The sequence below is a fragment of the Miniopterus schreibersii genome, assembly GCF_964146895.1.
Source record: "Miniopterus schreibersii genome assembly, chromosome: 10".
NCBI classification, from domain to species: Eukaryota; Metazoa; Chordata; class Mammalia; order Chiroptera; family Miniopteridae; genus Miniopterus; species Miniopterus schreibersii.
Window position 1 is genome coordinate 47,667,430 of NC_138110.1, and position 24,399 is coordinate 47,691,828.

At 40.4% G+C, this 24,399-nt stretch overlaps 1 protein-coding gene across 2 annotated transcripts in view; it reads right to left on the reverse strand.

Moving 5' to 3' along the window:
- The window catches only part of AFG3L2 (AFG3 like matrix AAA peptidase subunit 2), a 34,067-nt gene extending 12,129 nt beyond the window's left edge, over positions 1-21,938 (reverse strand). The window contains exons 1-13 of one of the 2 annotated variants that reach the window (XM_081148239.1): positions 21,570-21,938; positions 17,361-17,460; positions 16,983-17,060; positions 15,703-15,809; positions 15,394-15,546; positions 13,028-13,102; positions 9,442-9,563; positions 6,795-7,068; positions 5,409-5,546; positions 3,473-3,626; positions 2,287-2,394; positions 2,073-2,198; positions 137-247 (exon numbers count right to left, since the gene is read on the reverse strand). In XM_081148239.1, the coding sequence (XP_081004365.1) occupies positions 137-247; positions 2,073-2,198; positions 2,287-2,394; positions 3,473-3,626; positions 5,409-5,546; positions 6,795-7,068; positions 9,442-9,563; positions 13,028-13,102; positions 15,394-15,546; positions 15,703-15,809; positions 16,983-17,060; positions 17,361-17,460; positions 21,570-21,686 (1,663 nt within the window). In that variant the 5' untranslated portion in view covers positions 21,687-21,938. Of the gene's footprint in view, positions 1-136; positions 248-2,072; positions 2,199-2,286; positions 2,395-3,472; positions 3,627-5,408; positions 5,547-6,794; positions 7,069-9,441; positions 9,567-13,027; positions 13,103-15,393; positions 15,547-15,702; positions 15,810-16,982; positions 17,061-17,360; positions 17,461-21,569 lie in introns of both variants that reach the window. The other variant, XM_081148238.1, reaches the window with a different exon arrangement.
- Between the last annotated feature and the right edge of the window lie 2,461 nt (positions 21,939-24,399).

Genomic DNA, 24,399 nt, shown 5'->3' on the forward strand with positions numbered 1-24,399 from the left:
CACCAAAGAAACACAGCAGGTACATGGTGAGCCCCACAGCTAGGAAAATAAACTTTGCTTCTAGATCTTGCCAAAAATTCCTGGCCTCAAATTCATCTTATCAGCCTTTGACTTGAGTTATATACAGTTCCCTTACCACCAATCACTCGTTCAATTGCTTGTTCAAAGTGTTTCTGGTTTATAGACTCTGAAAGGTGTCTCGCAGCAATCAAGGCAGCTTCATTACAGACATTAGCCACATCAGCTCCTACAAAATGAATATACAGAACAGCTTAGTCACCAAATATGTATACTCAGACTGATTAGTCACACATTATGGACAACCAAATCCAGAGTCAATTTCTCAACCAACAGGCTGGATAAGGATTTTATGTAAATATAATTCAGTTTGACTGATGACAACCCTAAGATATTCTAGCACTCAATAACAGCCTAGTATAATCCTGGCCCTTTGAACTGAGGTACAAGTATTAGTAAATGGAAAATTACAGGCACAGATTTACCTTTATATACAATATGGCTCATATAAACTAAGATAGTATTTAAAAATGCCCATTAATTAACTAAGTCCTATCTCTGTGGGAAAGTGACTTATGTGGATATTACACAATATGCTGAAATATAATAAAAAAAAACATAAGCATTAAAATAACCTAGTGCATTCAAACAAGTTAAACTTTCCAAATGCTTTCTAGAGCCATAAGACTTTTGAATTAACTTTTCAAAGTATATGGTAATGCAAATAAACTATAACACAATGTACGTGCTCAACAAATATTAAATGTTATAAATTTCAAAGTCCAAAAACAAAAAGTATAAAGTTAGGACCCCTGAGATATTTGAGATGCTATCTTCTAACAATAAACTTGTTAGAATCTTCTCATACTTTTCAAATGTTTCTTTTTATTTCATTTTAAGTTTGAAAGAGGGAGAAAGCAAATGGGAAGAAAGAATCACACTGTGCACTTAAAAACTCTTGGAATAAGCACATTAAAATATACCCAACGTTACTGGTTATTAGAGAAATACACATCAAAACCTTGAGATACCACTTCATACCCACTAGGATAGCTACAGTAACAAAGACAAACAGTAACAAATGTTCATGAGGATGCGAAGGGAACTGGAACCCTCACACACTACTAATAGGAATGTAAAATGGTGCAGCCACTGTGGAAAACAATTTGGCAGTTCCTCAAAAAGTTATTCCGCAATTCTACTCTTATGTATATAACCAAGAGAAAAGAAAACACTAAAATATGTACATGGGTGTTAACAGCAGCATTATTCACAACAGCCCAGAGAGAAACAACCCAAATGTCCATCAAATGATGAATGGATAAATAATATGTGGTATATCCATACAATGGAATATTACTCAGCCATTAAAAAAATGAAATTCTGACACGTGCTACAACATGGATGAAGTCTGAAAACATTATGCTACATGAAAGAAGCCAGATGCAAAAGACCATGTTATATAATTCTATCTATATGAGGGTCTAGAATAGAAAAACCTATAGAAACAACAAGTAGATTAGGAGTTGCCTAGGGCTGAGTGGGAGTGGCTGCTAATGGATTCTTTTGGGGTGAACATATTTTTAAATTACTGTATAGTGATTGGTTGCATAACTATATTTAGTAAATATACTAAAAAACACTGAACTGTACACTTCAACACAGGTGAATTTGATAGTAAGTTAATTTTATCCCAGTACTGAGTTGTTTTTAAAAAACCCAAATAACTTCTGTATCATTTATAGATAAAATGATATGCTGTCAAGGAATTTGTCACAAACAAATTTATCCAGAGACAGAAGGAAGAGGGTAAAGGTATAGATAAGATTGGACATGAATTAAGAGTTGCTCCTAAAGCTAGGTGATGGGTGCAGAGGAGTTCACTACATGATTTTCTTAACTTCTGTTATATGTTTGAAATTTCCCATAATAAAAAAGTAAGACTATGTACTTAGGAAGCCCCAAGATGACAGGTAACAAAGTGAATGGATACCTGGCAACTGTCACTGATTTAAAGGACTTATAAACAGGACAGAAGGTTACTTTCCACTCACCTGAAAACCCTGGGGTTAAGGATGCAAGTTTTCTTGCCAGTTTCTCCTTCTCCAAGGTACTGTCCAGTTTTAGTGGTCTGAGGTGAACTTTGAAAATAGAGGCTCTTCCTTTTATGTCTGGTGGTCCTTGAGGAATTATTTTTAAGGAAAAAAAATCAGTGAAACAATGACATCCTCATGAAAACTGGACTAAACCCAATGAAAATCATCTTACCAATAAAGATTTGCCTATCAAAGCGCCCTGGTCTCATCAGTGCGGGATCTAGGATATCTGGTCGATTGGTGCCTGCTAAAATGACAACATTTGTTGTTGTGTTAAAACCTGAAAAGATAATAATGAAGATACAATTATTAAATGGCATGAGGCAAAAAGTAAGTGTGCCTGTGAAGAATGTACGAGCACTACAGATATATTGCTACTATCCTTAATGATACTAGTCATACATAAGAATCAACTTTAAGAATCAATTTTCTAAAGACCAATGATCAAAGATGTTAACTTACTTAACTAGAAATTTAGATTGTTATCAATTTTAAAAATGTTTTACTATCAGTAAGATTAAAACCTGCAAATGATGTGTCTAAACTCCCTGGACCATGGTACAGCCACTGAATATTTGAACAGGTATCAACCTCCACCTCTAACCATTTCTCCAGGCTAAACTTACTTGGTTTTATTGTCCATTTCTCAAACATCAAGGCCATGGCTGCAAAGCCTGTATCTTTAGGACCTTGACGCTGAAAGAGCTCAGGAGCTAATTTCCCCCAAATATGGCTCTCTGATTGAGACATGTGGCGCTACACGAGGACTATCCATCAGAGTGGAGAAGGAGCTCTGTCTTCTGATTCTGGATACAATGCCCACTCAGTAATGAAAACTGGTTCAATACACAGCACTGTGTCTCCTCTTTCTGAGCACTCAACACCATCCGCATATCTTATAGCATGAAGGACCTGGCACATCCTAAGAATTGGCTTTCCTAAATAAAAAAAAAAAGCTGACTAACGTGGAAAGATTGCTACTCTCTTAGTAAAAGAGTATTCGAAATTTGCCAAATTCACACGTGGTTACACATGGCTTTTCCTGATGCTTCAGAATCATACATAGTTTTGAGAATGAGGCTATAAATCTTTTGTGAATCATTTCACCAATTTTTCTCCTATTCAACACCAGGTACAAATACCATCTTAACACCAATATTAAGTAATGGCAAGCTTCCAGGCAAGAATATTTTGCTGTTATCTGTACTGGTATAAAAGAGCCTTTAAAAAGGCCATTTATTATAGAAAAGGCTTTTTTTTTTTTTGGTATTCAATATGAGCATAAGGATTCTCCTTTGAGATATAATATATAAAACAATTAGACTGTAGTTTAAAATACAAAAGACTTGAATACTGACCATCCATTTCCACAAGCAACTGATTAAGTGTATTCTCCTGTTCACTCTGCCCTCCAAAGTTGCCTCTTCCTCTCTTCCTTCCCACGGCGTCTATTTCATCAATGAAGAGAATGCAAGGGGCGTTCTTCCGAGCAAGGGCAAATAAGTCTCGAACCTGGATAAAAATATAAACACTAAAGTCACTTGACAAATGAATACTATTTATCCTCCTAATAAAAAATAAACAGAATTTCCTGCCCCACAGGAAGACCGGTGTTTTGTGCTATACACAGTACAGCACGTATTTTAAAAGTTATAAGCAGCAAAGGAGTGAAGTGACAAGTAACCTGGAGGGTGACTGACTTAAGGTGAGCAATTATCACTTCTAGAATTTCATAAATTCTTGTACATGTAACAAGAACTAATAAAATCTGCTACTTTATAACACCAACAAATGAATAATGCACACCTTCGGTTTACAAAAGGATAACACGGTAGTGCTGTAAACTTTAATTCAGGAAATGTTTTCCTAGTGATTTCCACATTCGTGTGGGTCTTGGTTTCTCATTTCCCTGACCCACCACTGCAATCACCTTTTGCTCCACTCTGACATGACCAACACTGCAAGGTCCCCTCTAAACAATCAGCCTCAAGCAGTCTACTCTCTGATCACCCACCCTCCTGATGGTCTGGCCCACCCACATACTCAAGCAGCTTCCACAACCAATTCTTCACCTACTTCTTAGCTCTCCATCCCATTAGGCCCACTGCTTTCCTACTATCTACTGCTCCTCTCTGGTCTTCAATTCCCTCCTTGCCCATATTAGATTCCATGATCCATCATTATAAACACTCAACTCCCCCATACTCCCCCATTTTACTAAGACTTATCTCCCTTATCAAACCCATATGAACCTGCCAACTCCACCTATCATAGTTCATCTAATCTAAGACACCAATAATGCTCAGACCCATCATTACTATACTTGAAACTGAGAACGAAAAAAATGCTGCCCACTGAAAACACAACCCTTTGCTATTGATTGTAAATTGTATCCCAATGTTTAGGAAAGTAATTGTGATAGCACTCTGCATTTCTACAATGCTTTAAAAAAAAAGGCAACATTATAGACACTGGTAAAATACACAAGAGTAAAAATTTAAGTGTTTCTTTAAAAATTAATCCATACTCACACTTCCTGATTTCAAAACTTACTACAAAGCAACAGTAATCAAGACAGTGTGGTACTGGCATACAGACAGACATATAGGTCAATAAGGTAGAACTGAGAGTCAAGAAATAAACCCATGTATCTATGGTCAAGAATGCCAAGACCATTCAAAGGAGAAATAACAGTCTTTTCAATAAATGGTGCTAGGAAAACCTGATACAGGCATGCAGAATAAAGTTGGAACCTTATAGCACAACATATTAACTCAAAATGGATCATATTAATTGAATCATAGATCTAGGTGAAACAGTTGAAACTACAAAACTCTTAGAAGAAAACATAGGAGTAAACATTTACAACCTTGATTTGGCAATAGATTCTTAGTTGACACTAAAAGCAAAAGCAACAACTGGACTTCTTCAAAATTTAAAACTCTGGTGCTTTACTATCAAGAAAGTGAAAAGACAACTCACAGAATCGAAGAAAATGTTTGCAAATCATATATCTGACTAGGAGGTTAGTATCCTGAGTATATAAAGAACTCTTACAATGCAACAAAAAGAGAACCCAATTAACAGACTGCGATCTTGGTCAGGGTCGGGGAAGGTGGGGGGAAGCCTTACTGAGGCTCTTCCCTGGAAGAATGTTCAAGGCAGTGAGAGACTGGTGAGGAGTCACTCCACGGGACTCCAGGGCAAAGGGCCATCTTTACCAAATCCCCATTTCAGGGGCACAGAGGAGGAGGAGGGGGGAGCCGCACCATCAGAATAAAACAAAAGACTTACTCTAGCTGGACCCACACCAACAAACATCTCCAAAAACTCGGATCCACTAACAGTGATGAAAGGGACGTTGGCTTCTCCAGCTGTGGCCTTAGCTAGCAGTGTTTTCCCGGTGCCTGGAGGACCAGTGAGAATGGCACCCTTCAGATATAAAAAAAAAGAAAGTATATGAACTAGAATTTCAGAAAAGTAAACTGCATAAATCCATAGATAATTCCTAGGTATAAATCTGTATAAATTTTAGTGATATACACTAAATATTTCTTAATCATTTGAAGTATGGTAGAATATTAGTAAGAGGAAGAAAAGTATTATTAGAGACTATATCGTTTCAAAAAATTTGATCAGAATGAGAAACCTTAAATACTTTGTTTTATGAGATTTTTAGTGTTGCTTTTCAGACCTTTCTAACAGTATATAAAGGATGACTTAAACTAGGAAACTACTAATAAACCAACTGAGGTTTACGTAATTAATTTAAGGACACACATCACACTCCCAATTTACATTCTTCTGATTTTATTCCCTTTAGAATTTCACAAATGAAGTAAAAATCTAATAACCAATGGTGAACTAAAAAATATATATATATGTTTACTTAAACACTATAATTACTTAAGTTGTGAGGATGCCTAAGTATGATGTGTACAGGTACTTAAGTAAGCTAATAACAAACTGTAAAATTATAAAATATGGCTTTTTATCCATATGGGTAGGAAATGAAATCAAGGAAATGATGATTCCTTTTACAAAGGATTCCTTTAAAGTAAGCTTTATTAATGGATTTTTAAAAGAATTAGTTAAAATTTTTTGACTAATTTACTTAATTACTGAGGCTGGTCCTGGGAGTATAAAGATTAGTAAGGCCAGCCCATCACCAGCTGTGGTCACAAGGATGTCTGCTAGGAGGAGGGAAGGCAAGAATCAGTGGTGTCTGGCTCTTCTCCACAGAGTCCTGTGCCACGAATTTCAGAGCCAAGCCCAGGAAGACCATCTATTCATACCTGCTGAAGGAGGGACTCCACTGGCTGACAGCAGGGAGTTATATACTCAGGGCACTACAGCTGCTAAGAAATGAGGTGTCTAAATCAGACTGGAGGGAGAAGGAAGGCAACTTAAGGAAGGCTTCCAAGAGGAGAAAACACAAATCTTTTTCGAATATACACACTACAGTACATGCAAGAACACACCTTCACCTTCACACAGACCAAGCAACCCAAAAAAGACTCTTGAATTAAGCAGAGACTAGTAAGTTAAGACAGAGGAAGGATGAAAATAGCTACTTTATGAGGAATCAAACTTCATAAAATTGTAACTTCAGAGATCAAGAAATAAGGCAAAAAATTGGGGGGGTTAATGAATTGGAAATAATCTGAAAGTTTATTTTACCTTTGGAATTTTTGCTCCTAGGTCTTGATACTGCTTTGGGTTTTTCAAGAAATTCACAAATTCCATGATCTCTAGCTTGGCCTCCTCGCAGCCAGCCACATCTTTGAACTTCACATCTATCTCATCCTTTAAGACCTTGGCAGTGGTTTCTCCAACACTGAAGAGTCCACCCATCCCACGGCCTGTTCGACCAATACCAGCAGGCCCCCTTCGTATGGTATACAGTAAGAATGCGATGATGAGCACCGTGGGCAGCATGCTCAGGAGGAAGGAACTAAAAAGGGAATCACACACAACAGCAACATACTTTTAAGACGGTTAATCTTTGGCTTTTTAAATGTTTTATAAGATATACTTTTTTGTTTTTGTTAATCTTCACCCAAGGATATTTTTTCCATTGATTTTTAGAAAGAGTGGAAGGGAGGGAAGGAGGGTAACAGGAAGGGAGGGAGGGTGATGGGGGGGAGAGAGGGAGGGAGAGAAACAGGGAGAGGGAGAAACACTGATGTGAGAGAAACATCGATTGGTTGCCTCCCACACCCACCCTGACCAGGGCTGGGATCAAACCTGCAACCCAGGTACGTTCCCTTGACCAGGAATTGAACCTGCAACCCTTCAGTGCATGGGCTGATGCTCTAACCACTGAGCATACCAGCCAGGAAGCAAGATATACTTTTTGATAACTGCTTGGGATATAACTGCATATATTTTCTATTTTTATAAAACCTGAACATATAGTATTTTATCTGAGGCACACAGAATCTTAGCATCAATATCACTTAAGTAGAAGCACAAAGACCAAAAGAAAATCCTATTCTTAACATGTATCAGTACTTTATTCCTATCCCAATAACCACCATTTATGTACAGTGCAGACCTGTGATTTACTATCATTACAGCCGATTTTCAAAGAAATTTCTTCTGAATTACTTAAAAATTTAGACATATTCCTGGTATTAGCCTGGGTAGAAATTCTAGTTCTCTTATTGGAATGCCTCATTTATTCTGAAAAGATGAAAAGTCTTCCAAATATCAAATCCTTGCTAAGTTAACAGTTTTAAAAGTCCTGTATACATTTTTTATATTTAGTATTGGCAGACAAAAACATTTACAAATTGAAAGTCATATCATTTTATTACAAATTACTTCCTTTTTCTTCCTCCTTCATATTACAGTTCTTATACTGATTTCTTTTCAAAATTGTGCATGTACGTCATGACTGCAAAGGGGGCATTACAAAATCTTGAAGGAACAGCATCAAAAGTGCTAAAAGTGATGTGGAGGTTACAGACAATTTTTATTTTCTTTGTATTTTCTTAGTTTTCAACAGAGAAGGTATATTGTCTGCTTGACAGACTTTATGTTGAACTTTCAGATATAGATACAAGATTTTTAGTCCTACTGCTTATGGAGTGGCAGCAATAATTACTGTGCTGCATATGCTGTATCAATGGTGATGAACGCTGCACAGCCACTCCGTCCGACTTGTGCAGGCTTGAGAGAGATTTGCAGGAAAAATGGTTTGCCCTCCAACCTGATGTCTGCTCTGGAGGGATGTGCCCAGAAATGGCTTAAAGCCTGGGAATGCCTTTTACCTTTTGTCTGTTTGTCTTAGGTGAGAAACAAAACAAAAACAAACAAAAACAAAAACCAGGATTTACTTCCAAATTTTTCATCCTTTACAATACTTTAAATGTTCCTACAGAGGGCAGCAAGAACCATGAAAAATTTACCTTTGGTTTATTTCTGGAGAAGAAAAAAAAAAATGCACTGACAGCACTGACAATAAAAGTTTAAAGAATGGTGCAATCATATTTTTTGTAATGTTTCAGCACCAGCCTATAAAGTTAAATAATTATATGATAGCGTCAGGGGCCGAGAATTATATTATATGTGAGACAATTTCAATGGCTATCTAGATCTAAATACTGCAGGTAGATTGTAGGTTTACACAAACCAGGATTCAAAAAAGTCCCTAAAACTGAGAAACACTATCAGCTCAATTAACACACCAACTTTGTTTTTCTGTATATGAAAGAATACACAGAAAAATTAAGATTTACTTCTATTTTCACTCTCAAACTCGTAACTCTAGAGCAAGGTATGCCTTCCGTATTTAATGCAAATGGGGTAACTGCCAGGTGATCTACCTGGCTGTACCTAGATGATCACTCAAAGACAATGTAATTCCTAGGAAAGCTCAAAGAAAGTGACTCTTGAAATCAACGGGTCCTTCTTGAAAGACCCAGACTTCTAAGTGGTTTTATTAAAGGGAAGCAGCAGTTCTGACAAGAGAAGAATTACTTAAAAAGCTTGGAAAACTCTGAAATATAAGTGTAATGTAGTTAAAAGGTTGAAATGCCACTCTTGAACACAACAGGACTCTTTATGCTAAAATCCTACTAAAAGTGCATTGGACATTAATACCCCAAATCACTGCTTAATCATGATAAATATAAATTTGTAGAAAATCAGTTACTTGCAAAAACTAGTAAATTACTAATCGTTTAAAAAAATCTGACCAAACTGAAAAAGGCCTGTTTGACAATGTAATGTGTAACCTGTCACCTGGTGACAGAACACACTGAACCATGTAGAGCACAAAGAACTGTTTTCAACATGTTTATGTATTTTCACTGTTTCTTACCCATCACTTTCAGCAATGTAGACAACGGGTACCCGATTCTCCCCTTCTATGCCCAATTCCTGCTGTAAAGTTTCCAGATTCCGCTCAAAGGTGTCCACACTGCCAATATTAAACCAAACGTACTGCTATAAAAACAGAAAAACAAAATATCCTAAGAATCAAGGGGAAACAAGAGTTTAATTCACTAAAGGGTTCAGCTTTTAAAAAAATTTTCAGAAATACTAAAAATTTATGAACTAAAAAACCCAACAATAATAAAAGACTCGTTTTAATGATATGATGGTTAAGTTTCACTCAGTGAGAATACCTGGCAATTCTTGGCAAATAAGCATTTCTTTAGCAATATTCCTCAGTGGTTCTAAAATTATAAACTGAAAAGAATAAGAAATCTATTTGGAAACACAACCCTTTTTATCTTTTCATAAATAAATATGCTTATTTTACCTCTTTTCCATTTCCTAGTTATTTCTCAGCTACCTATTCCCAAACTAAAAGCTAATGTGACACAATAACAACAACCAAAGTTTATTAAGCACTTATAAATGTCAGCACTGTTCTAGGTTCTTTGTATACATTAACTCATCAACCTTCATAGGCACTCTAAGAAGTAGGAACTATCACCAGGGGTGATAACCAAATCTTATCATTAGGCAGGCCCCCTCACCATTACCCTATTACCCTTCTATTTACTCAGTCCAAGTTACTGAGGCCGGGCCCGAGGGAGGAACACCTGAAGGGACTGAGGCAATGGCTGTTTTACCCCAGCACAGAAGTATTCCATATTGTGCTACATCAGCCCTGACTATTACTGCCCCCATTTCACAGATGGGAAAACCATAGGGGTGACTTCACTTGCCCATGATTACACATCTAGTAGTAAGAGGCTGAATCTGAACCCAAGCAGTCTGGCTCCAGAGCCACTGACTGTAAATAGTATATCATACTACTGCTCTTATACCATGAAAACATTAATCATAACAACTCACATTTATGAAGTTTTACTATATAACAGACCCTGTTCCAGCACTCTGCAAGTATTATAGCACAAAAATACCGTTTATCCTCAAACATGCAATTGCTTTTAAAAATATTTTTTAAATCAAAACAATAAGTCTATGATATAAAACTCAGACAATTCAGAAGTGTACACAGAAGAGAGTAACATTTCATCCCATATTCCTCCCACCAACCAATATTTCTGTGTGGGAAATATCACTCTGGTATCTCTCTCCATATATCAAAAAACAAAAGATGGAGAGTAAATTTTATAACAATAATTCTTGGTAAGTTGTTCACTGACAAAGCTACAGAATTCCTGTGATTTCAAGCCTCAAAACATGTCAATAACAGATTAACCACATGTGATCGACAATTTCTTAGAATCTACTATCAACTGGGCAATATGCTAAATGCATGACTCACATCAGATAATCAGGGTGGACCAAGGACCAGCAGCATGGAGATTCTGGGGACAAAGTCTGGATAAGACCCTCTGGGGATGGGTCCCAGCAATCCAGGTGATTCTTATGCACCCTGAAGTTTGAAAACCACCACTGACTTTCACAATTCTCATTTAAGCACTAAGCCCTAAAACAGTATTACTGTTGTTCCCATTTTAGAGATAAAGAAACTGAAGTGTGGAGTTAGGCCAGACAGTTAGTAGAAAGTAGAGTTATTTTCTCTTAATTTCCCCCTCCCCCCATTCTTTTCACCTTATGATGAAACAACCATTAATAAGCATGCTACTTTTTTGTTTTCCTTAGAACTGCCCCTCAGACTTTTAGTGCTGGGAATTAATTGGCACTCCTTTTAAGAGCAGTTTGGCAGTATGTATACAGCAGTTTTGAAAGTACACACCGAGTAATTTTGCTTCAGTAATAATCCTCGGGAAATAAATAAGGATGCACATAAAGATGTCTATATAGGATGTCCTCCAAAACAAAAGAGCTGATGTAAAGCCAAATCTGTCACACTCCAAAGCTGTATGTATTTATACAACACAGTAATTACTGTTGATATGCCAAAAGTCGTAGGACACTAAAAAACTTATTCCATTTCTGAAAGCTCAATATAAAGTCTGTCAAGCAAGCAATACATGTTCTTGGTTGAAAACTAAGAAAATAAAAAGCACCTATAACCTCAACACCCAGAGATAAACACTATTAGCAATTTTGATGCCATTTCTTCAAGATTTCATAATACCCCCTTTACAATCACAAAGTACGTGCACAATTTTGAAAAGAAATCGGTATAAATCCTTAACTTTAATACGAAGGAGAAAGAGAAAGAAATTCATAATAAAATGGTATGAATTCCGCATGTACATGCTTGTGCCTGCCAATACTAAATGTGACACTTGCCCTCGGGGAAGAGTACTGCCCACTGAGAGCCCTTTCTGCAGCAGAGATTAAAGCTCAAGGAAAGTGAAGAGCCCTAATGTTAACCAGGGCCTAATTTATCTATTTCTAATTTTTTGCTCTATAAATAATGTTTTGGAGGACATCCTATACAGACATCTTTATGTGCATCCTTAATTATTTCCCGAGGATTATTACTGAAGCAAAATTACTCGGTGTGTACTTTCAAAACTGCTGATATACATACCGCCAAACTGTGCTCTTAAAAGGAGTGCCAATTAATTCCCAGCACTAAAAGTCTGAGGGGTAGTTCTAAGGAAAACAAAAAAGTAGCATACTTATTAATGGTTGTTTCATCATAAGGTGAAAAGAATGGGGGGGGGGGAATTAAGAGAAAATAACTTTCCTAAAAATGACTAAAATACCAGAGTCATATGACTACATGGATATTCTTTTATTTACTGTTTATCAGAGAGATGGTCACCATCAGCTCTAGTTTTCCTTAAAACGGTGCCCCATCGAGGGGGGATGACTAGGAAATAGTTAAACAAAATCATCCTATGAGAGAAGGGAAGCAACCTGGAGACAGGTCTGGCACTGGGGGAGGGTGGTAAGACTTCAGACACTAAAGGACTAAGGATGGGAGGGAGGCAAGGGTCAGGCCCAAGGGAGGACTGAGAGTCACCTGGGAACCTCACCTGCCCCTCTCTTTCCCTCCTCCCATGATCCCCTCAAGCCAGTCTGGGGTCTCTGGAATAGAGTTCAAATGGTTGGACAGGAAATACAAATTATTTTAAAAACAAGAAATTAAATTAATATATCACAAAATGGTTGAGAGAGATATGAGCAGAATGCTTCTTAAGCAGATCTGGAAAAAGTTGTCTCAAGGCAAGCAATTCAGATTTTAACATATTTTTCCTAACCAAACAACTGTTTTCTCAGTCTTGAAAAACCATAGATGATATGGGAATATTAAAACCTGGGATTTCACTGTTTCCTAAATGTACGGCCAAAATGATTACTAAAACCAAAACAAAACCACTGACCCAATCCTCATACCACAATTATGTACGCAACATGCACATTCTCACCTATGATGGTGAAGATTACAATTGCTGCACTGCCCAGTGCTGGTATGTCCAGTGTATATGAGGTAATGTTTGCTTTTCAGCTTTAAATCTGAAAAGTTAATTTATAGCTAATGCACATCAATTAATAAAATCATTTACCCCATCAACAGGAGTTTTTCCTGGTGTAAAAGTCACTCGAACAAAACGCTTGTTGACGACTTCCAGTCTGTCTACCTGGAATTTTAAAGAGTTAAATATTCAAACATAAATTTATAGAAAAGACCTGAGATATTCTTTTAAGCTCATTTAAAATGCATATGATATTTCAGACAAACAAAGAATAATGAATAAGGATGCCCATGTTCCCCACTCTGGCTTCAGAAATAGAACATCACACACTGTTGAACCCACCAGTCTCGCCCTCCCCTCCTCAGAGGTGGCCACTCTTTGTATTAGGTGCTGACTGTCCCAAAGCACTTGTGCTACGCACAAAAGTAACTCTAAACATACACTCACTTTAGCCTGTTTTTAAATGCTAAAAATGGTCTCGTTTGGTATGTATTCTTCTACAATGTTCTCTTTCTTCCTATCATTATATCTGTGAGGTTTATCCATGCTAACATGTCAGTTCTGTGGGGTATTCCATTCTATGAGCACACCTCAAGTTATTCATCCATTCTCGTGTTAAGACATTTAGGCTGTTTCAAAAGGTTCACTATCACAAACAATGCTGTTATGAACATTCCTGCACAGACCTTCCTGGGCACATCTTCAAAAATTTCTCTGGGATGGGTACCTGTGGAAGGGTCAGTAAGGCTACGCTGCAGAGTATACACATCTTCACTTTTACCAGATAGTACCAAATTGCTGTCCAACTCACACTCCCTGGCAAAACATTCCTATTGCTCCGCATCATCACTTGCTATTATAGGACTTGTTAATTTTTGCCACTCTATGGGTATAAAATGTTTTAAACTTTTTTTCTGTAAACTTCTAACTATATCAGATTCTTAAGAACACTCTTAAATTTATCCCAGGGCCTTTGGCTGATTCAGAGCATAAGCTTGCTTCCTGCTCTAATAAAGTCTATCTTGGCAGGAAGTCTGGAAGGTAAGAGTCAAATTGGAAAATGAGGGAGCCCCAGATAATTCCAGGAGGAGCTGGAATACAGGACTAACTGTTTCTAAAAGCAGTCCTTCTAGAAAGGAGCAACTGAAGTACTCTACCCCCATGAAACTGTTAGGACAATGATAGACTGATTCCACAAAACCAGCATTTCAGGAGGAGACTCAGCTACAGGGGAATCCTCCCAAGGACCTGCCACTACCCTTGGAGGACAACTGCAGCCCCCTCCACACCAAAGAAGGCTCCCTACAAAACCTGGAAATTACAGATATAATATTGTCACTTTCATGAGAGAAACACTTGCTCCAAAAATCTGAGTAATTATTTCCATTGTTTCTGTCCTCACCTTACTGTGCAACATTTAAAAATAATTTTAGATTCTTTATACGTTAATAGGTATTAATATCTCTATTTTATCCATTTCACTGATGAAAAATCCAGTACTGAGAGGTTAAATAATTTCCCCAAAGTTACAAAACAGCCTAATTCTGGTTCTCTTACTTATATTTCATCAATTCTAGGCTGGACATTTTTCATATTTTAACATCTCAGAAACTATGACACATTTCACAACTGATGGTATTTCCGTTTCAGAGGAGCCTTTTTTAAAAAACACCAAAATAATGTATGTCTTACAATCAACAGTATCTTAAAAATGCTGAAATAGGGTCTTAGTGGGTAAAGACCCAGCTGGCAGTGACAAAAGCTCCTGAGCAGCCCTCAGAGCCTGTCTGGTCTCACTTTAAATATTCTGAGTGACACCCAGCCAGCATGGCTCAGCAGTTGAGCATCGACCTATGATCCAGGAGCTTGTGGTTCGATTCCCAGTCAGGGCACATGCCCAGGTTGCGGACTCTATGCCCAGAGGGGGCCGTGCAGGAGGGCGGTCAGTGACTCTCTCATTATTGATGTTTCTATCTCTCTCTCCCTCTCCCTTCCTCTCTCTGAAATCAATAAAGATATATTTTTAAAATAAATAAATATTCTGAGTGGTTTATTTATCCAATTCCAAGCCCACAGGAGATTAAAGCAGTAAAGATGTGAAGGAACCGTGAGAGGCTGGCACACTACACCAAGGAAAAGAGGCAGCTGAGGGCACATGAGAAAACAATGCAAGCAGAGGGAGGGCTACAAGAGCAAGAGTTGGGAGCAGTGGTTCCAAAACTAGGTTCCTGTATGAAGTGAAACAAAAGGATTTCGTGGCAAATTTGGGGATTGCTGGGTCAATATAAACAGGTTTTTTGGTTCCAGTACTTTTCAGCTTTAAAAAAATCCAATATGAAAATAGTAACTTTACAATGAACAAGCTTGGCTAACTTGTTGACTGTCACTTTATTGGTCTAACCCATGGAATTTCACCTTTTCAACCACAACAGCCACTAATCCCATAAAATACTTACTACTCCTTTAGAAAGATAGTTATTGACGAAGTCCTTCCATGTGATTTCTCTTCCGGAGCTCCTGAATAGGAAGTAAAACATGACTCCACCCCAAAACAGAGCAGTCCAGACAAAGTACATCCTGAATTCCTTGTCATCCCATGGAAAGTCACCCTGGGCAAAGAAAGAGACAATTTCTGTAAAGAATGAAATGTGACAATAGGATTTACGTTATGTTGGACACAAATCTCTCCCAACATCATTATTGCCTCCTAACTTTCCTGGGGCCACCCCAGATCCTCAAAATTAACACACAGTTTAGAATCAAACCTTCTGAAACCTGGACCACCAGTGAGAATCATCTTTCTTGCCACCTCGTTTTCCACCGCCACCAACTCCTCCTCCGGAAGGTCGTGGGGTAGCAGCTGACTTTGATTCTGTTCATAAGCAAAGAGTGTATACAGCAGCATAACAGGTTTTCATATCTCTCAACAATACTGCCATGAACAGTTTAATAAAAGACTTATTACAAGATATATTATGGCAACCGATCAGTTACTAAATAAAATACTGTGAGGAAGGATGAGACTAATACAGAGAGTTAACATTCAAGGAGACTTGTCAGTGCTTCACATACATTATCTCATGACATCTGCACAATAATCCAATAACCTGGTGAGTACACCCATTTCACAGATGAAGAAATTGTAGCTTAACTTGTTGAATAGGTTGTTACAGTGTTAAGTGACAGTGTTACAGTGTTAAGTGAAAGAGAGTTAGGATGTGAATGCAGGTAAGTGAATTCCTAAGTTCCCACTTGAAGGTAAAAAGAAAGTGCTCTGCTTTCCCATGCCTATGAAGTGAACAGTTAATAGTTTCTTTTGTAGGAAAGACATGATCCTGATAATGGGCTTATTAAACAAACAAAACAAAACAAAACAAAAAAACCCACCCACATAAAATTAGTTTACAAGAATCTGAAATTAGTCACTGTCATGGGTTGATTGTGTCCCCCTGACCCCAAATTCATATGTTGGAGTCCTAACCCCTAGTGATCGTATTTGGAGTTAGGGTCTTAACAGAAATAATCAAGTTAAAATGAGGTCATGTGGGTGGGTCCTAATCCAATTTAATTGGTGTTTCATAAATAGGGGAAATTTGGATACAAACGTGTATAGAGAAAAGGCCATGTGAAGACACAGAGAAGATAGCCATCTGAATCCCGTAAGGCTCTGAGAACAACTTGAAAAAATGCACTATACCACCATATGTGTCAAATAAATTGCATGTATTATATTTCTAAGATTTTTTTCTCAGTGGCTTAAATTATGTATCAAATATATTCATTAAATATACAGTTAAATATGACTGATAACTGGTCAGTCAACATCTCTAAGGTGACCTTAAATTAATTCAACTTGAAAAATGACAAGAAAATATAAAGAGAAAATGAAAGGTAAAATAAGACACCAGGTCTATAATACTGTGTGTACTTATAACCTACAAGTTTCAGAACTGCCTTAAGATAACACTCTTGTTCAGTGAAAACTATCACCAACATCATGTTAGAGGAAAATGGTAAATTAAAAAATAATCTTTTTAAAAGGTACCTTTTTTTTCTCCCATAGCTTCTTTAGGTTCACTAGCTTTTTTCCCATTTTTTCCATTAGGAAAGTATTTTTCAAATCCTGTTAGAAAAGGGGGGGAAAAATACATGTCCTCAAACTAAAAGTCATCAGGTTTTATGTGTTTGTTTTTAAAGCAACTGACACATCATTAAAAAGCATAAACTAAAAGTATAACATTTCTTATGTAGGACTAAATCGGTCTAATACACTTCACAACCCAGGGGTGTACCATCAGACAGGAGGTAGGGTGGCTTACAGGAGGAGACAACCTGAAATATCACCTATGCACCTGCTTAGTAAACACTTACTGTGGCATGGCTCTTTAACAAGAAGGTAGAACATTATGGTCGAAGTGTTTACCTTTTGGAGGTCGAGAACAGAATCTTTGATAAGCAGCAATTACATCTGTCAAAAGAGAATTTCTGCTGGTCGTTGCTTGAGCTGTAGCATAGCGATAAAGCTGCAACATGACACATATGAAAGTATGAATTACATTAAAATAAAGAATTTTTTTAAAGGGCTTCACTTCCTAATATCATAATGTGGATGAAATGTTTCTCCTTTCAACAGGTGGTTACAGACTAGCACAGAAAGATGCTGTCCAGGGACGTCGAGGGTTGTCTGGCACTGGGCCACTCCGTCCAGCGACATAAATCACAATCCAGAACACAAGAGTACTTCAAACTCACACATAAGTTAGAACTGTAGCCCAACTACACTCTCTGCCAACACATTCACTTGGGTATTGTTTACATAATTTGCAGCATTCAAAAGACAAACTCAGACACCGAAAATCTGCTGCTCCATGTTGACTAATTTGCAGGGTAATACTGAAAGATTACTTACCTGAAATTACAGAACAATGCTGCTTATAAACATAATACTAAATTTATCTTAGTTTAAAGATAAGAAAGTTATGGTCCAACATCACTGATAACACTTATACTAGGAACATTTGCTAAAGATACTTGATATAGTGTCATTCCAGTGAGAACCCTGGTTACACAACTCCCATTACAGATACACCTTTGCTTTAAATAACATGTTGCCAAAAAGTTGTGTGTAAGTACCACCTAGATAAATCAAAGGATAATGTAAACAAACTGAGGACGCTTCCTATTAAATTTTTAGCTGCACAGTTAAAAGCAAAGGTAAGGCACACTGAGGGAATATATCCAAATTTGGCAGTGAAAAAGTTCAAGTACTCTTATCCTTTTGCAAAGTAAAAATTCACCCCCATATTTTGGGAGGACAAGCTTTTCAATACAGAAGAGAATGTTTAAAGTGAAGTTCATCTATATTAGCATCTATCATTATTTGCCTCCTTTATGGTCTGATGAGAAAAGTAAAACATCACAAAACCATATAAAAACCACTTCACATTCACTAGTGTGGCAATAGTAAAAAAGACTGACAATAGCAACTACTGGTGAGGATATGGACAAAAGTGGAGTCCTCGTACACTGCTGGTGGGAATGGGAAATAGTGCAGCCACTTTGGAAAAGTCTGGAATCCTCAAAATGTAAAATGTAGCCCTGGCAGGGTGGCTCAGCTGATTGGAGCATCATTCCGTACACCAAAAGGTTGCAGGCTTGATTCCTGGCAAAGGGACATACCTAGGCTGCAGATTTGATGTTTCTCTCTCCCCCTTCCACTCTAAAATCAATGGATATGCTTCCATTGATTTTAAATGTGGTATGTTCACACAATGGAATATTATTCAGCCATAAAAAAAAAAGAAGTATTGATAAACACTACCACATAGATAAGCCTTGAAAACATGATGCTAAGTTCAAGAAACCAGACACAAAAAGTCACATATGATTCCATTCATATGAAATGTCCGGAATAGGTAAATCCATAGAGAATGTAGATTAGGAGCTGCCTTGGGCTGGAGGAATGATTGGGGAGAAACAGGGAGTGACTGCTAATGATCACAGGACTTCTTTTTGGGGTGATAAAAATGTTCTGAAATTAAGACATAGATGAGGTTGTGAATATACTAAAAAACACTGAATTGTACACTTTAAAATAATGAATTGTATGGTATGTGAAAATGACAATTAAAACAAATAAAAAATGAGCTTATTTAACTTCAAATTAATACACAATTCTGCACAGCAAAATAGGACAGAAACACTGATACTATTCTTGATGGACAGCAACGCTGGCCTGACAGTTATCACTGTCAGAGGACTTCCTTACACCTCAGCATGGATGATTCACAGGGACAATAGTGTCACTCCAAAGAACGGCCTTTTAGATAAGATTCCTGACATAAAAACTGCAAAATAAGAAGGCAAATCCTACCTGCTCATTATATCTAAGTCCAGTAATCTCCAGGGGCAAAAAGAGAGGAATTAGAGCAAGGCAAAATAGGGAAATGAATGCAATGCAAGAAACTGAAAAGGGCGAGTGCCGGGCAGTATGGAGTAGAAGGAGATGACTATAATCCAAGACTGGTGAGGGAGCGGCAAAGAGTAAAAATCATGAATGCAGGTGTGGATGAAAAAGAAAAGCTGTAATAAACCTAAATGAGAGAAACCTCATGGGGTGACCTGACCACTGAGATCCTAACTGGGAAGGTTATGGTGGGCAGCCACACCCCAGGCATACAACTTCTTTAAGTAAAAGTTTTACCTTTGCCTTAAGCAAGCCGTCCATTGTGTCTGTGCACCTAACACACCTTTGAAATGCCTCTTTTTCAGACCCCTCAGAAGCATAACTACCCTCAAGAAAACACATAATCTTAACTATCCTGTTATCCAATCCCCACCCTGCTTTCTCCCACCTTCATGTCGTCTTCCTTACGTTCCCTCCTTAATTCTAAATGTGTAAAAGAAACTGCAAACTGCCTTTCTCCAAAGCATTTTTCTGTTTCTGGCATTGTCATCAGTTTGGTCCATATAAACTCATAAAAACTCTTTACAGGTTTGGATACTTCTTACTTCCACACAGGTACTATCAATACCCCCTTTTAAGTGGAGAGGCTAAAATAATTTCCTAAAATAATTTGGCTAGTAAGTGGCAGATTCCTGTGACTGACTTGAAGGCCTTAACCCACCATGTTCCTTTGCCTCTACATGTGTACCTCTAGGTAAACCAGTGCAAAGCTGGCCTCGAAAGAACTGACGGCAAAAACCTGTGTCACTGAAATAGCAGACTTCCACTACTTACTACATGAACCTTTACTGGAGACAGATTGAGACAGGCCAGTAAGCCAGGACAAGTGGAATAGGGAAATTGGGACAGATAACGGAACAAACTGGACAAGCAAATTACAACCAGATACAGAAGGTCACCTCCCTAGATATAACATCTATGCCTCAGTTGTATTTCAGCTCCAGGCCCAGAAAAGCAGCAAAACCAGGTGGCTAATGACTAATGACCCCCTGCCCTGGTGATGACCAATCAGTAGAGACCACTACCTGGACAGAACACACCTGGAAAACTGATGAACATTCTGCTGAAAACTTCCCCTGAGACCTCCCCTGAAACTCCCACCTGCAAGACAGATAAATGCCTCAAAACAAAGGACCCAGGGCATGCCCCAGCTATCCCCTTTTCCTTCTACTTCCCCCACAGGCCTGCATCTCCTAAATGCTAACGGACCCCAGGAGACTTGCAACCAGGGGAGCCACGGGCAGTGGCAGCTCCGCCCGGGCTAACCCCCTGAACCCGTCTCCAAGGCCCCTTCCCTCTGACTTCCTAGTGGGCTCAAGCAGCCCTGCCTAGGCTCTCCTGCTGCTGCTTCCACCCCGGCCTGAGGCAGACCTGCTCCGGCCACATCCCCGGTCCCATAACAAGATGGCTGCCACCACTTCAGAAAAATGTACTCTCACAGCCCAGCAGGGAGGCCCTGCATCTGCTGGTTATCACCAAGAGCAGTGGCCTTCTACTGAGGACAGACAGGCCTCCTCATGTAACAAAAACCAGTCCCTGCCTACTCTGATGAGGCGTCATTAACTATCACGTAGTATTTATTGGTGTGTACTGTGTGCTAGACACAGAATGCTAGCTACAGCCCCACTCAACAGATGGGAACGTGGAGGCGCAGAGAGGTTACAGAACTTAACCCCAAAGCCTGTCCTTTTATTACATCATGCTCATGCTGTAGACTCTTAAAAGGCGTACCGAGCACAGGCATCCTAGTTTCCAACATTATCAAAGGTAAAACGAAGGCAACCAATGCCGACGATATGACAGGTAAGCTCCTCTTAACCTTTTCAGGCCTCAGTTGCCATACTTGTGAAACTGGTTCACAATGAATGAAGTCAGAGGACCCTCGAGGACGATCTCTGAAAGTTCCCTGACGCAAAGATCCGATTCCACCGGAGATGCATGTTTCCCAAAATCCAACTCGCTACCAGCGTCAGACAAGCACGAGCGTGCTCGCGAGAACCACGGGGCACACCACCCGGAACGCAACGCACGCGGCCTCATTCGCGAAGAACTCGCCCCGGACGCCGGGCGGTCCGCGAGCGCGCCCAGGGGCCGGTGACCTTGACGCCCTGCTCCCCGGACCCGGAAGCGGGCCGGGGCGGAGGGCGCGGGGCGCCCGGGACTCACCGTCCGCAGGTAGGACCGTTTGTTGGGGCCCACGCCGCCGCCTGTAATGAGCAGCGGGGGCAGGCCGCGGGGCCAGCAGCCGCCCCGGCCCCACAGCAGCAGGCAGCGGTGCGCCATGGCTGCCGGCGCGACCCGCTCGGGCAGGGGGCGCTGCGCAGGCGCGGCTCTGCGGCCGGCGGAAGGACTGCGACCGGTGGCTGCGGCCAGCGGGGGACCGCTCGAAACTGAGACACCGCAGGACAGTGCCGTGGGCCCGCCGCTCAGGGGCGAGCCCACGCTCTCGCGGCGCGCTTTTCCCGACCTCGGCGCGCTGACGTCAGCCGTAAGGCGGCCCTCGGTCCCGGCGGCTCCCGCGGCTCCGCACGTCGCCCAGTCGGGGCTGGAGGTGGAGCCTACGGAGAAGAGCGTGGAGGGCGAGCGGAGGGCGGTGGGCGGGGCGGAAAGGGGACTGGAGAATGGGGAGTGGAGGGCGGGGCCGGCGGCGGGGCCTAAGGGGAGGGGCCTGGAAGGCGGTGGGCGGGGCTGCGCGGGGCGGGGCCTAAGGGAGGAGCGCGGAGGGCGAGCGGAGGGCGGTGGGCGGGGCAGAAAGGGGACGAGAATGGGGAGTGGGAGGCGGGGCCTGAGGGGAGGGGCCTGGCCGGCGGTGGGCGGGGCCTAAGGGAGGAGCGCGGAGGGAGGGCGGTGGGCGGGGCGGAAAGGGGACTGGAGAATGGGGAGTGGGAGGCGGGGCCTGAGGGGAGGGGCCTGGCAGGCGGTGGGCGGGGCCTAAGGGAGGAGCCCTGAGGGCGAGTGGAGGGCGGGCGCTAGTAGGAGGGCAGCGGCGGGATAAGATGCGAAAGGCTGCTGGGGCCTCAGACCCCGTAGGAGCGAAGCCACCTTCGACGTTTTGGCCATTCACTCTCTCTGTAAGTCGCCGGTCAAATATTTTGAGCGCTTACTCAGTGATGGGCATCGTTCTCGGCTCTAGAGGGGCCGAAGCACATACCTGAACTCCTAGGAGAGCAGTGCAGAGACCCAAGCCAGTGACCGAACTGCCTAATAAACGTGCTGGGACTCGGACGTCTAACGCTTGGGCCCATCAGGAGCCGTTTCAAAGAGAAGTGATTTTCAGATACTAGGGTGAGTTCTCCGGGCAGTGGAGACCTGTCCATTGTGTATGGGGATGGCTGCTTTGTATATGCATCCTGGCGTGTGGGGGATGCGGCGGGGGCACAAGTGAGAACATACCAAAACATTGGTTGCTACTACCACAGTATCAATACAGCGGAGGGGCAATCGGCCACCCAGGCATTGCTCACGGCGTTTGTGCACCCAGTCTGCTAGTTTGGATTTTTGTGAGGAAGTCAGCGTCCTGATCTTTGAGAGTGCATCAGCCTCCGCGTTAACGGGAGGCAAGCCAGACTAGTTGGCAAAGACATGATAGACTGTCAGACATGGGTGCCTCAGCAAGTGGGAAACCCAAGACTGTGCCTGGGCTACTAGGATTTTTGTTTCCTCAAATGCAGCTTCCTGCTCACCTTCCCAACACCAATGAGTGCCTTTTTTTTTTTTTTACCAGCCAATATAATGGGTACAAACACTGAGCCAGATGGGGAATGAAAGCCCACCAGTATCCTAAAAGGACTAAAAAGCTTTGTAACTGTTTCACTGGTTTAGGTGTGGGAAAATATTGTATCTTGTCAATGACTGTGCCTGGTATGGGACACATCTTACCTGACCAAGTAACCCCCTAGGAACTTTACAGCCAGGCTCGGGCCTTGTATCTTTTGTGGATTTATGGCCCATCCTTTCTGTTGTACGTGGTTCAGGAAGTTTTCTGTAGCAGAGACAAATCTTTACAGGTTAACATTATGTCATCAATGTAATGATCCCATTTCACAGAGGTTGGGAAGGAAAACAGTGACAGGTCCCGAGACACCAAGGCTATCTAAATAGATTGAGGGAGTACTTGGAAGGCATACCTGAAGTGGGAAACAATTTTTAAGTTTTTTTATCTCTGTGAGGGCATCAGCCCATCCAGAAAATATAGCTACAACAACACGATATATTGATAACCCATACTAAGTGGCAGTTGAATGAAGTCCAGCTTAAATGCACTATGGTATATGAAGGAATGTAAAAACTGAAAAATGGGGTTTGTCAGGGAGCCTGGAAGAACCAAGCTGCCGTCCTGGGTTTCCCATAGCCTCAACCATTTAATTAAATTACAACCATTGTTTATCCATCTTAATTTTTCTGATTCAGGGGCAGACTGTTGCCACGTTACACGGACATCAAGATGGGATGGCAAAACTCTGGCAGGGGGTCATTTTTTCAGAAACAGAATGGACTTCATCCACATGTGCCACAATCTGCTACTCAGGTTCAGTTCTTTTAGTGCGTGCCTCAGTTCTGATGCCAGACATCTCATATTTTGAGGAATTTCACATAATTTCTGGAACATATATAACTTGTACAAATATAACATTAAAAAGTCTCAAGATTATTTTTTATTTGATAATGATTTTTTCCATGTTATTTCAACATGCCAAATAAGCCTACTTAGTTTAATATTTCTGTTATAAGGACAGGAAACAAATATTTTAAGGTATTCCCGGGGCTCTCTGGAATACCCCAAAGCCATTTCCAGGTCAAGAAAGGAATTCTAATTTTATATCAGCTTATTTTTGATATTTAAATTTATGTACTCAATTAGATTTATTTCTATCTTATTTAGCTTGACCTTTACATTTTTCTTTTTTAAGATTTCTTTTTGCCCTGGCCAGGTAGCTCAGTTGGTTAGAGTGTTGTCCCAATATGCCAAGGTTGTGGGTTCAATCCCTGGTCAGGG